Raw genomic sequence first — 14,059 nt, forward strand, 5'->3', positions numbered from 1 at the left:
GGTTGACAGCTACCTCTGTATCCATGCTTGTACAAAGAAATAAGTCAGTTAGTGATAGTACGGTCAACTGGATCGAAAATCCAAGAAAAAGCAAAGGAATCAATGATTAAAACCCAGGTAATACTAAATGTTTTCTCACGGAACTACATTATATATCAATCTACTCATCTCCCTGATCTATAATATGGTGTCTGCAGATTGGACTGTTTTCATGGTGACAGTTTCCCTTTAAGTCATTTCCTAGTGTACTAGGGGTGTCCAATTCCAGGCTGACTGTAGAGTAGGATCAATGTCCTTTTCATGATCAAATAGTCTCACTAACAGTGTATTTTACAGAACAACAAGAGGACGAAGAACATATTCCACCTCCTCCGCCTGTTTCAGGAATTACACCTCAAGCTTATGATTTTATGACGGAACGTGTAACCCGTCTCAGCCAAATGCAACAGTAAGTTCTTAAGACTTAAATATACATTTAATGATATACAGTTTGTTATGTTCTGGCATTAATAGGCAGTGAGATAACTAATTAGAAATTGATCACTCAAGACCTAAATGCAGGGGTGGGATTCGGCCGGTTCTCCCTGGTTCCATGGAACCGCTTGTTAAAAAAGCAGCCGGTTCCCCGAACCGGGGAGATTCGAAGCCGCGATCCGGTACTGCCATGGGGGGCCCTGCAGTGCAGCTAATGATGAGGGCAATATGGCCGGTTTCTCCAGGCCCGAGGCTCCGGGGGACCCTGGCCAGATTTCCCTCATGTGCGGGAGGCAGGGAGCGATACAAGTAGCTCCGCTGGCTGCAAGAGAAAATGGCAGCGGAGCTGCAAGGATCCGTCCGGTCTGCCACCCACACTTCCTGTCTCTGACACAGAGAGGAGCGCTGCTGAATGACGTCATCATTCAGCGACCGCTGCTGTGCCAGAGTGAGGAAGCGCAGGAGATTCTGCGGACAGGTGAGAGGTGCTGGTGTGTGTGACGGGTGAGAGGTGCTGCTGTGTGTGTGAGTGTGTGTGTGTGTGTGTGTGTAGTTGGAGCCTGGCCCTGGAGGAGAAGGCAATGATATGATGGGGACATGGGGAGAGAAGGCCATGATGGGGGTAATTGGGAGAGAAGGCCATGATGAGGTGATGGGGAGAAGACCATGATGGGGGTGATGGGGAGAGAAGGCAATGATGGGAGTGATGGAGAGAGGGCAATAATGGGAGTGATGGGGAGAAGGCAGTGATGGGGTGATGGAGAAGGCAGTGATGGGAGTGATGGGGAGAAGGCAGTGATGGGGTGATGGAGAAGGCAATGATGGGAGTGATGGGGAGAAGGCAAAGATGGGGTGATGGAGAAGGCAATGATAGGGGGTGATGGGGAGAAGGCAATGATGGGGGTGATGGAGAGGGCAATGTTGGGTTGGTGGGGGAGAAAGAAATGATGATGGGGTGGTGGGGGAGAATGCAATGATGGTGGGGGTGGAAAGGGCAATAATGGGGGGTGGTGGAGGTAGAGGAAAATGATGGAGGTGGTAGAATGGGCAATGGTGGGAGTGGTGGGGGAGAAAGCAAAGATAGTGGAGGGGGAGAAAAAAAAATGATGGAGGTGGTGAAGAAGGCAATGATGGGGTGGGGGAGAGGACAATAATGGGATGCGAGGGGAGGACAATGAGGGGTATGGGAGATTGGTATGGGAGAAAGGGGGACTTATAATGGCCTTAGGAACAGGGGGGTGGAGGAAGACATTATCGCTTATTATGTCTAACACAGCCTTAGTATATAGTGTACTCACTAATTCTGTATAACACCATCCTTAGTTACATAGTTTCCTCTTTTATTATGTATAACACCGTCCCTTATTACGTACCATCCTCTCTAGTTACATATGGTGCCGTCCCTTATTATATAGATCCTCTGCTGTTATGCACAGTGCTGTCTCTTACATAGTGTATTCTTGTCAATTTTGTTATTTACAGAACCTTCTTTTATTACATAGTCCCCTCTCTTTTCAGACATAAAATGACTGCTGATCGAGGAGCCGGTGACCAGACTACCAGTCAATCAGCTCCTTCATTAGAAAGGACGCTTTCCCATGCTCCATCAGCCATCACTGCATTATACAGCTAACAAGACAGGACGGTATGTAATAAAAAACAGAAAATAGGGCTCTATATAATCCAGTATGTAAGGGACGGTGCTGTACATAACAAGAGAGTGCACTGTGTAAGGGACAGGAATATCTCTCTATATAAAAATGAATGTGTGTGTGTGTGTATCACCAACCAATCATGAAGCATCTTTCATTTCACCAGAACTGTGCAAAAGAAGCTGAGCTGTGATTGGCTGCTATGACCAACAGTTTCCCCACTTGACAACACCTCAGCAGACAATGACATGGTAGGAGAAATATACATACTGATCTCTACAGCAATAAAATAGCATCAATATCAAGAAGTGCAAGTAACTGAAGATATTTTTTTAAAAAACAATATTATTTTACTGAACCAATATTAAAAAAACATATACAGAAAAATAGGATACCTCTAACCCATTAGCACACCAGAAGGTCAGCTACAGAAATACTTAAAAATAACAGGAAAAATGTATGTGGTCCAAATTAATATTTCTGCTCACACTGCAATTAGCATATCAAAATGTATATACTGTAAATACTCAAATATATTGATATAATGATAGTATATGATGTCTAAATAGAGACTCTATTCAAATACCCTCGATAGCAGCATTATAAAGCCCAGTAATAATTATAACAAATGTAAATAGCATAGTAAGGCTATAATTAAATAGCAATGAATTAAACTTCTGAGTTGTGACTAATCACACCTTTAATCCATCCAGCGCTTTGGTTTTGACCCCAGGCCTCTCTAAAAGGGATCCCCCGTATGCAAGTTAGGACGGATCCACTCAGCTCTGTGGTTCTGACCCCAGGGTCTCTTAAAGGGATCTCCTGTATGGAAGTTAGGGCAAATCCCTCGGCACTCTGATTCTGACCCAAGGGTTCTATTAAAGGGATCATAGGGTGGCAAGTCAGGGCAAATCCACTCAGCGCTCTGGTTCTGACGCCAGGCTGACGGGATGATGTGGGATATTAGGGGTGGTAGTCCGGTGGCTCTGGCTGACGGGATGATGTGGGATATTAGTAGTCCGGTGGCTCTGGCTGACGGGATGATGTGGGATATTAGGGGTAGTAGTCCGGTGGCTCTGGCTGACGGGATGATGTGGGATATTAGGGGTAGTAGTCCGGTGGCTCTGGCTGATGGGATGATGTGGGATATTAGGGGTAGTAGTCCAGTGGCTCTGGCTGATGGGATGATGTGGGATATTAGGGGTAGTAGTCCGGTGGCTCTGGCTGATGGGATGATGTGGGATATTAGGGGTAGTAGTCCGGTAGCTCTGGCTGACGGGATGATGTGTGATATTAGGGGTAGTAGTCCAGTGACTCTGGCTGATGGGATGATGTGGGATATTAGGGGTAGTAGTCCGGTGGCTCTGGCTGATGGGATGATGTGGGATATTAGGGGGAGTAGTCCGGTGGCTCTGGCTGATGGGATGATGTGGGATATTAGTAGTCCGGTGGCTCTGGCTGACGGGATGATGTGGGATATTAGGGGTAGTAGTCCGGTGGCTCTGGCTGACGGGATGATGTGGGATATTAGGGGTAGTAGTCCGGTGGCTCTGGCTGATGGGATGATGTGGGATATTAGGGGTAGTAGTCCAGTGGCTCTGGCTGATGGGATGATGTGGGATATTAGGGGTAGTAGTCCGGTGGCTCTGGCTGATGGGATGATGTGGGATATTAGGGGTAGTAGTCCGGTAGCTCTGGCTGACGGGATGATGTGTGATATTAGGGGTAGTAGTCCAGTGACTCTGGCTGATGGGATGATGTGGGATATTAGGGGTAGTAGTCCGGTGGCTCTGGCTGATGGGATGATGTGGGATATTAGGGGGAGTAGTCCGGTGGCTCTGGCTGATGGGATGATGTGGGATATTAGGGGTAGTAGTCCGGTAGCTCTGGCTGACGGGATGATGTGTGATATTAGGGGTAGTAGTCCAGTGGCTCTGGCTGATGGGATGATGTGGGATATTAGGGGTAGTAGTCCAGTGGCTCTGGCTGATGGGATGATGTGGGATATTAGGGGTAGTAGTCCGGTAGCTCTGGCTGACGGGATGATGTGTGATATTAGGGGTAGTAGTCCAGTGACTCTGGCTGATGGGATGATGTGGGATATTAGGGGGAGTAGTCCGGTGGCTCTGGCTGATGGGATGATGTGGGATATTAGGGGTAGTAGTCCAGTGGCTCTGGCTGATGGGATGATGTGGGATATTAGGGGTAGTAGTCCGGTAGCTCTGGCTGACGGGATGATGTGTGATATTAGGGGTAGTAGTCCGGTAGCTCTGGCTGACGGGATGATGTGTGATATTAGGGGTAGTAGTCCAGTGACTCTGGCTGATGGGATGATGTGGGATATTAGGGGGAGTAGTCCGGTGGCTCTGGCTGATGGGATGATGTGGGATATTAGGGGTAGTAGTCCAGTGGCTCTGGCTGATGGGATGATGTGGGATATTAGGGGTAGTAGTCCGGTAGCTCTGGCTGATGGGATGATGTGGGATATTAGGGGTAGTAGTCCGGTAGCTCTGGCTGATGGGATGATGTGGGATATTAGGGGTAGTAGTCCGGTGGCTCTGGCTGATGGGATGATGTGGGATATTAGGGGTAGTAGTCCGGTGGCTCTGGCTGACGGGATGATGTGGGATATTAGGGGTAGTAGTCCGGTGGCTCTGGCTGACGGGATGATGTGGGATATTAGGGGTAGTAGTCCGGTGGCTCTGGCTGACGGGATGATGTGGGATATTAGGGGTAGTAGTCCGGTGACTCTGGCTGACGGAATGATGTGGGATATTAGGGGTAGTAGTCCGGTGGCTCTGGCTGACGGAATGATGTGGGATATTAGGGGTAGTAGTCCGGTGACTCTGGCTGACGGAATGATGTGGGATATTAGGGGTAGTAGTCCGGTGGCTCTGGCTGATGTGGGATATTAGTGGTAGTAGTCCGGTAGCTCTGGCTGATAGGATGATGTGGGATATTATAGTGAATGTGGCTATACGGAGTGGACTCAGCTCTATATATAGATATAATCCGGCTCGGAGTGGCCCATAGGGTAACGGGGAAGATCTGGGCCCTCAACCACACTGTTTGGGCAGTACTTGGCATAATTCAATTGATTCAATCTGTGAAGAATAAAGCAGCTTCTCATCATTCATTAACCAAACTACCCAGTTTATTATTATATAGAGATATAGGTAAATTTGTGAACGAGAGTAGTGTAATAATTGTATGCAAGTGAAAAGTAGGCCCCCAAAGTCAATGTTACTGGTGGGCCCGTAGCACTCCAGTCTGCCACTGGATATAATCATTATAACTTACTGTAGTTGGTTACTATGCCGGGCAGCGCCGGGCTCTTCAGCTAGTGCATAATAAAGGAGGCTATGTAATATACGTACATGTATGTGTGTGTGGCTATATAATATCAATATATATACACACTTGTAGCTTTGACGCCATAAAAGGAAGGGGCCCAGACACAGTTCTTGCACAGTGGCCCCAAGTTGTCAGCGTCCGCCCTTGTTCCAAACTGACTTCAAAACTACATTTCCCATCATTCCTTAACACACAAGTAACCGACACGCATCATGGGAATTGTAGTTTATCGCATCAGTGTCTCTTTAGTTTACCACAGAAACTCCTAGAAAGTTTGTATTCCGGGCCGCCCTTCTGCCAGACGCCCCCGGTGCCCGGTCCTCTGCCCTCTCAGCTCACTCTACCTGCATCTGATGTAATACTCCATAGTCAGGTCGGAAAGACGGCTCCGGAGCTTCCCCAGCGCGGCCATGTCTCAGGTGTCTTGACGCGTCTCCATGGAGATCGGATTGTACCACTCCGCATGGGGTGTAATACACAAACAAACTCGGATTTTCACAGCGCATCGGGTTAAATAGGAAATTAATCAACATTACATCTGCTTTCTAAAGTGGTTTAGTTGCGCGGAGTAGTTGAAGAGGTGGAAGGTGCCTGTGTTTTGTGTTCTTAGCTCTCCGTGTGAATGGTTTAGTCCGGCTTCCGCTCCCCCGTGCTCCTGGTCGCAGTCGCTGCTCCGGAAACGTCATGGTGGCTGTGGCCGCTGCTCCGGCTCTGCTGTGATCCGGGTGGGGACACCTCAAGCTTTGTTCATGGTTGGCGTGGCCAGGAAACACATCCGAGCCAATAAGGGAACCAGCTGGTGAGTGTGTGAGCGCCGGCGGCCATAGTGCCCCTTGCAGTGCCGCTGCCTGCCGTGGAGAGGCGCTATACTGGGGTTATCAACGCTCCCTGACCCCAGTGACTCAGGAGCAGCCTTCCTTATAACTCTCTCGTCCCTCTATCCTTCCTCCTGACAACTAGATGAGGGGTGGGGGGCGTCCAGGCATTCGTCGTGGTTGGGCATCCGTTCGGGCGTCCAGGCTTCTGGCAGGGTAGGGCTGACGTCCGCATCCGTCAGGGTAGGGCGGGCATCCGGTGTCCGGCATCCATTAGGGCGGGAAGGCGCCTGGCTTATGTCAAGTTAGGGCAGGCGTTCAGGCATCCATCGAGGTAGGGAGGGCGTCGGGGTAGGGCGTCCAGCATCCGTCAGGCAAGGATAGGGCGGGCGTCCGGCATCCGTCCGGCAAGGATAGAGCGGGCGTCCGGCGTCTGTCAGGCAAGGATAGAGCGGGCGTCTGTCAGGCAAGGATAGAGCGGGCGTCCGGCATCCGTCAGGCAAGGATAGGGCGGGCGTCTGTCAGGCAAGGATAGAGCGGGCGTCCGGCATCCGTCAGGCAAGGATAGGGCGGGCGTCCAGCATCCGTCAGGCAAGGATAGGGCGGGCGTCCAGCATCCGTCAGGCAAGGATAGGGCGGGCGTCCGGCATCCGTCAGGCAAGGATAGAGCGGGCGCCCGGCATCCGTCAGGCAAGGATAGAGCGGGCGCCCGGCATCCGTCAGGCAAGGATAGAGCGGGCGCCCGGCATCCGTCAGGCAAGGATAGAGCGGGCGCCCGGCATCCGTCAGGCAAGGATAGAGCGGGCGCCCGGCATCCGTCAGGCAAGGATAGAGCGGGCGCCCGGCATCCGTCAGGCAAGGATAGAGCGGGCGCCCGGCATCCGTCAGGCAAGGATAGAGCGGGCGCCCGGCATCCGTCAGGCAAGGATAGAGCGGGCGCCCGGCATCCGTCAGGCAAGGATAGAGCGGGCGCCCGGCATCCGTCAGGCAAGGATAGAGCGGGCGCCCGGCATCCGTCAGGCAAGGATAGGGCGGGCGCCCGGCATCCGTCAGGCAAGGATAGAGCGGGCGCCCGGCATCCGTCAGGCAAGGATAGGGCGGGCGCCCGGCATCCGTCAGGCAAGGATAGGGCGGGCGCCCGGCATCCGTCAGGCAAGGATAGGGCGGGCGCCCGGCATCCGTCAGGCAAGGATAGGGCGGGCGTCCGGCATCCGTCAGGCAAGGATAGGGCGGGCGTCCGGCATCCGTCAGGCAAGGATAGGGCGGGCGTCCGGCATCCGTCAGGCAAGGATAGGGCGGGCGTCCGGCATCCGTCAGGCAAGGATAGGGCGGGCGTCCGGCATCCGTCAGGCAAGGATAGGGCGGGCGTCCGGCATCCGTCAGGCAAGGATAGGGCGGGCGTCCGGCATCCGTCAGGCAAGGATAGGGCGGGCGTCCGGCATCCGTCAGGCAAGGATAGGGCGGGCGTCCGGCATCCGTCAGGCAAGGATAGGGCGGGCGTCCGGCATCCGTCAGGCAAGGATAGGGCGGGCGTCCGGCATCCGTCAGGCAAGGATAGGGCGGGCGTCCGGCATCCGTCAGGCAAGGATAGGGCGGGCGTCCGGCATCCGTCAGGCAAGGATAGGGCGGGCGTCCGGCATCCGTCAGGCAAGGATAGGGCGGGCGTCCGGCATCCGTCAGGCAAGGATAGGGCGGGCGTCCGGCATCCGTCAGGCAAGGATAGGGCGGGCGTCCGGCATCCGTCAGGCAAGGATAGGGCGGGCGTCCGGCATCCGTCAGGCAAGGATAGGGCGGGCGTCCGGCATCCGTCAGGCAAGGATAGGGCGGGCGTCCGGCATCCGTCAGGCAAGGATAGGGCGGGCGTCCGGCATCCGTCAGGCAAGGATAGGGCGGGCGTCCGGCATCCGTCAGGCAAGGATAGGGCGGGCGTCCGGCATCCGTCAGGCAAGGATAGGGCGGGCGTCCGGCATCCGTCAGGCAAGGATAGGGCGGGCGTCCGGCATCCGTCAGGCAAGGATAGGGCGGGCGTCCGGCATCCGTCAGGCAAGGATAGGGCGGGCGTCCGGCATCCGTCAGGCAAGGATAGGGCGGGCGTCCGGCATCCGTCAGGCAAGGATAGGGCGGGCGTCCGGCATCCGTCAGGCAAGGATAGGGCGGGCGTCCGGCATCCGTCAGGCAAGGATAGGGCGGGCGTCCGGCATCCGTCAGGCAAGGATAGGGCGGGCGTCCGGCATCCGTCAGGCAAGGATAGGGCGGGCGTCCGGCATCTGTCAGGCAAGGATAGGGCGGGCGTCCGGCATCTGTCAGGCAAGGATAGGGCGGGCGTCCGGCATCAGTCTGGCAAGGATAGGGCGGGCGTCCGGCATCCGTCTGGCAAGGATAGGGCGGGCGTCCGGCATCTGTTAGGCAAGGATAGAGCGGGCGTCCGACATCAGTCTGGCAAGGATAGGACGGGCGTCCGGCATCTGTTAGGCTAGGATGGGTATCCGGCAGTCCCTCTGGTCAGATGTTCGCTGGACATAAACTGTAACGAAGCCACCACATGGTTATACAGAGCTCATGAAAATTGAGGACTAAAGTCAGGATACAACTAAACTGTGTTCCAAATTATTATGCAAAAAGAGTTTAGGAGTGATAAGGTTAGAATTTTTTTGTTTGTCATTTAAACTCATTGCTGGTGATGTGTGTCAGGGCTCTTTATATCACTGAAAGCAATTGCAGAGACCTGTGCAGATTAGTTTAGCAGGTGTGTCCAAATAAAAGCAAGACTACTGAAGAAGGCTGTTCCACATTATTAAGCAGCCTACATTTTTTGCCAAAATGGGAAAGAAAAAGGATGTGTCGGCTGCTGAGAAGCAACAAATTGTGGAGTATTTAGGTCAAGGCATGACTACAATCAACATTGCCAAGACACTTCATCGTGATCATCGCACAATCAAGAAGTATGTAGCTGATTCCCAGCACACACGTGTGCGTGCTGATAAGGAAAAACTGAGGACTCTTTCCAACAGGCAATTGCATCAGGTTAAAAGAGCAGCTGCAAAAATGCCTTGTCATAGCAGCAGACAAGTTTTTGAAGCTGCTGGTGCCTCCAACGTCCCCCGAACAACAAGATGCAGGGTCCTTCAGAGGTTTGCAGCTGTGCGTAACCCATCCTGTCGACCACCTCTATCCACTGAACACAAGCAGAAATGGCTCCAGTGGGCCAAATGAGACATGAAGACTGACTTCCAAACTGTTCTGTTCACCGATGAGTGCCGTGCAACGCTCGATGGTCCAGATGGATGGAGTGGAGGATGGCTGGTTGATGGACACCCCATGAAACATGGCTAAGGCGCCAACAAGGAGGAGGTGGAGTAATGTTTTGGGCTGGAATCATGGGGAGAGAGATTGTCGGCCCCTTTAGGATCCCTGAAGGGGTAAAGATGAACTCCATAATCTATGTGGCGTTTCTAAAACAGCACTTCCTGCCATGGTTCAAGAGGAAGAACCGTGCTTTCCGCAGCAAGATCATTTTCATGCATGATAATGCACCGTCTCATGCTGCAAATAACACATCTGCATCTCTGGCTGCTATGGGCATAAAAGAGGACAAACTCATGGTGTGGCCACCATCTTCCCCTGACCTCAACCCCATTGAGAACCTCTGGAGCATCATCAAAAGGAGTGTCTATGATGGCGGGAGGCAGTTCACATCTAAGCAACAGCTCTGGGAGGGGATTCTGTCCACATGCAAAACAATTGAAGCACAAACCATCCAAAAACTGACAAATTCAATGGACGAGAGAGTTCAGAAGCTTCTTTCCAACAAGGGGTCCTACAGTCATGGCCAAAAGTATTGACACCCCTGCAATTCTGTCAGATAATACTCACTTTCTTCCTGAAAATGATTGCAAGCACAAATTCTTTGGTATTATTATCTTCATTTAATTTGTCTTAAATGAAAAAACACAAAAGAGAATGAAGCAAAAAGCAAAACATTGATCATTTCACACAAAACTCCAAAAATGGGCCGGACAAAAGTATTGGCACCCTCAGCCTAATACTTGGTTGCACAACCTTTAGCCAAAATAACTGCGACCAACCGCTTCCGGTAACCATCAATGAGTTTCTTACAATGCTCTGCTGGAATTTTAGACCATTCTTCTTTGGCAAACTACTCCAGGTCCCTGATATTTGAAGGGTGCCTTCTCCAAACTGCCATTTTTAGATCTCTCCACAGGTGTTCTATGGGATTCAGGTCTGGACTCATTGCTGGCCACCTTAGAAGTCTCCAGTGCTTTGTCTCAAACCATTTTCTAGTGCTTTTTGAAGTGTGTTTTGGGTCATTGTCCTGCTGGAAGACCCATGACCTCTGAGGGAGACCCAGCTTTCTCACACTGGGCCCTACATTATGCTGCAAAATTTGTTGGTAGTCTTCAGACTTCATAATGCCATGCACACGGTCAAGCAGTCCAGTGCCAGAGGCAGCAAAGCAACCCCAAAACATCAGGGAACCTCCGCCATGTTTGACTGTAGGGACCGTGTTCTTTTCTTTGAATGCCTCTTTTTTTCTCCTGTAAACTCTATGTTGATGCCTTTGCCCAAAAAGCTCTACTTTTGTCTCATCTGACCAGAGAACATTCTTCCAAAATGTTTTAGGCTTTTTCAGGTAAGTTTTGGCAAACTCCAGCCTGGCTTTTTTATGTCTCGGGGTAAGAAGTGGAGTCTTCCTGAGTCTCCTACCATACAGTCCCTTTTCATTCAGACGCCGACGGATTGTACGGGTTGACACCGTTGTACCCTTGGACTGCAGGGCAGCTTGAACTTGTTTGGATGTTAGTGGAGGTTCTTTATCCAACATCCGCACAATCTTGCGTTGAAATCTCTTGTCAGTTTTTCTTTTCCGGCCACATCTAGGGAGGTTAGCCACAGTGCCATGGGCTTTAAACTTCTTGATGACACTGTGCACGGTAGACACAGGAACATTCAGGTCTTTGGAGATGGACTTGTAGCCTTGAAATTGCTCATGCTTCCTCACAATTTGGTTTCTCAAGTCCTCAGACAGTTCTTTGGTCTCCTTTCTTTTCTCCATGCTCAATGTGGTACACACAAGGACACAGGACAGAGGTTGAGTCAACTTTAATCCATGTTAACTGGCTGCAAGTGTGATTTAGTTATTGCCAACACCTGTTAGGTGCCACAGGTAAGTTACAGGTGCTGTTAATTACACAAATTAGAGAAGCATCACATGATTTTTCGAACAGTGCCAATACTTTTGTCCACCCTCTTTATGTTTGGTGTGGAATTATATCCAATTTGGCTTTAGGACAATTCTTTTTGTGTTTTTTCATTTAAGACAAATTAAATGAAGATAATAATACCAAAGAATTTGTGTTTGCAATCATTTTCAGGAAGAAACTGAGTATTATCTGACAGAATTGCAGGGGTGTCAATACTTTTGGCCATGACTGTATGTGCAAATGTAACATCACCTAGAATAAAGTTTTGACTTGGAAACTGTTTGATTTCATTTTGTAATAAACTGATAATGCTTATAATTTCACAATTCACCATTTTTTTGTTCAAAATAAAAAGTTTGAAAACTCTGCTGTGCATAATAATTTGGAACATGCATTTTGAGTGTTTATTTTTAAAAATATACTGTTTTCATAGGCAGTTTGTTCAAAAACATTGCAAATATACTAGAATATTAGATGACTGGAAAATAACAATGACTGCAATTCATATAGGTAATTTACAGAAAATTTGAGGAAATACTTTTGGCTTAATAATTTGGAACACAGTGTAGTCCTCTAGTGATAATCTCCTGCTGATAAAATAGAGATTATTACAGCAAGCAGCCCAGTAAGTGACACATCGTTGGAATCGGGGTCTCTGCCCCTATATCATGCTGCTGTCAGGTTACAGAGCAAAAACCTGCTGACAGATTCCATTTAAGGGACCTTTCAACCAACAGAGCACCTCACTGATTCTGAATTATCTTATAACATTATATTTCTGTTTCAGAAGTCAAATCAGCGTTCCGGGGCCACCTGACAGGGCCCCGCACACCACCTCCTCCTACCTGCCGCCATTCCTGGCTCCTGTTTTGTCGAACAGGTTTGGCACGATGTGATTGTTGATGTCAAACCAGTTTTACTAATCCGAATAGGAGCCAAGATTTTCAGCAGGTAGGAGGAGGCTTGCAGATCCAGTTGTCCCCATAGTTCTACAAATCGATTCACTCATCTCTACTAATGATAGGTCAATATCATACTAGTGAAAAACCCCTTTGAGCAGTGCCGGGTCAAATGTGCCCAGTTTTTGCTTTTCCATATTATGGAGCTGGGATGTCCAGTGTCCGACACAAGCAGATCCAGCCCTAGAAGCCCAATGGACGGAGGGAGGGTGACGTCGGCAGGTTGGAGAGAGGGAGGGTGATGCTGGCAAGAGAGAGGGGTATGTCGGCAGGTTGGAGGGAGGGTGACGTCTGCAGGATGGAGGGTGTGAGGGTGCTGTCAGCAGGATGGAGGGTGTGAGGGTGACGTCTGCAGGTTGGAGGGAGGAAGGGTGACGTCGGCAGGTTGGAGAGAGGGAGGGTGATGCTGGCCAGAGAGAGGGTGACGTCTGCAGGTTGGAGGGTGTGAGGGTGACGTCTGCAGGTTGGAGGGTGTGAGGGTGACGTCTGCAGGTTGGAGGGTGTGAGGGTGACGTCTGGAGGTTGGGGGGTGTGAGGGTGACGTCTGCAGGTTGGAGGGAGGGAGGGTGACGTCTGCAGGTTGGAGAGAGAGAGAGGGGTATGTCGGCTGGTTGGAGGGTGTGAGGGTGACGGCAGGTTGGAGGGTGTGAGGGTGACGTCGGCAGGCTGGAGGGAGGGTGACGGCAGGCTGGAGGGAGGGTGACGTCGGCAGGCTGGAGGGAGGGTGACGTCGGCAGGCTGGAGGGAGGGTGACGTCGGCAGGAGGGAGGGAGGGTGACGTCAGCAGGTTGGAGGGAGGGAGGGTGACTTCGGCAGGTTGGAGAGAGGGAGGGTGATGCTGGCAAGAGAGGGGTATGTCGGCAGGTTGGAGGGAGGGTGACGTCGGCAGGAGGGAGGGAGGGTGACGTCGGCAGGAGGGAGGGAGGATGACGGCGGGAGGGAGGGTGACGGCAGGAGGTAGGGTGACGTCGGCAGGTTGGAGGGAGGGAGGGTGACGTCGGCAGGTTGGAGGGAGGGAGGGTGACGTCGGCAGGTTGGAGGGAGGGAGGGTGACGTCGGCAGGTTGGAGGGAGGGAGGGTGACGTCGGCAGGTTGGAGGGAGGGAGGGTGACGTCGGCAGGTTGGAGGGAGGGAGGGTGACGTCGGCAGGTTGGAGGGAGGGAGGGTGATGCTGGCAAGAGAGGGGTATGTCGACAGGTTGGAGGGAGGGTACCGTTGGAGGGAGGGAGGGTGCCGTCGGCAGGTTGGAGGGAGGGAGGGTGCCGTCGGCAGGTTGGAGGGAGGGTGCCGTTGTAGGGAGGGTGACGTCGGCAGGTTAGAGGTAGGGAGGGTGACGTCGGCAGGTTGGAGGGAGGGTGACGTCGGCAGGTTGGAGGGAGGGTGACGTCGGCAGGTTGGAGGGAGGGAGGGTGACGTCGGCTGGTTGGAGGGAGGGAGGGTGACGTCGGCAGGTTGGAGGGAGGGAGGGTGACGTCGGCTGGTTGGAGGGAGGGAGGGTGACGTCGGCTGGTTGGAGGGAGGGAGGGTGACGTCGGCTGGTTGGAGGGAGGGAGGGTGACGTCGGCAGGTTGGAGGGAGGGAGG

The 14,059-nt window shown here is 52.0% G+C and overlaps 2 protein-coding genes across 7 annotated transcripts in view; one reads left to right on the plus strand and one right to left on the minus strand.

Annotated features, from left to right (window-relative positions):
* Window positions 1-6,112, minus strand: part of SPATA17 (spermatogenesis associated 17) — an 892,647-nt gene extending 886,535 nt beyond the window's left edge. Inside the window, exon 1 of the mRNA XM_073553344.1 lies at window positions 5,825-6,112. Within this exon, the coding sequence (XP_073409445.1) occupies window positions 5,825-5,892 (68 nt within the window). The 5' untranslated portion in view covers window positions 5,893-6,112. The remainder of the gene's footprint in view (window positions 1-5,824) is intronic.
* A 38-nt stretch (window positions 6,113-6,150) lies between these two features.
* GPATCH2 (G-patch domain containing 2) overlaps window positions 6,151-14,059 on the plus strand; it is a 157,565-nt gene continuing 149,656 nt past the window's right edge. For all 6 annotated transcript variants that reach the window (XR_012221953.1, XR_012221954.1, XM_073553340.1 and 3 more), the window contains exon 1: window positions 6,151-6,279. Coding sequence is in view for 4 of the 6 variants with exons in the window: in XM_073553340.1 (XP_073409441.1) it covers window positions 6,230-6,279 (50 nt within the window). In the remaining 2 variants the exon portion in view is untranslated. The remainder of the gene's footprint in view (window positions 6,280-14,059) is intronic.

Source organism: Dendrobates tinctorius, unplaced genomic scaffold, assembly GCF_039654945.1.
Source record: "Dendrobates tinctorius isolate UK_male_01 unplaced genomic scaffold, ASM3965494v1 ptg000201l, whole genome shotgun sequence".
NCBI lineage: Eukaryota > Metazoa > Chordata > Amphibia > Anura > Dendrobatidae > Dendrobates > Dendrobates tinctorius.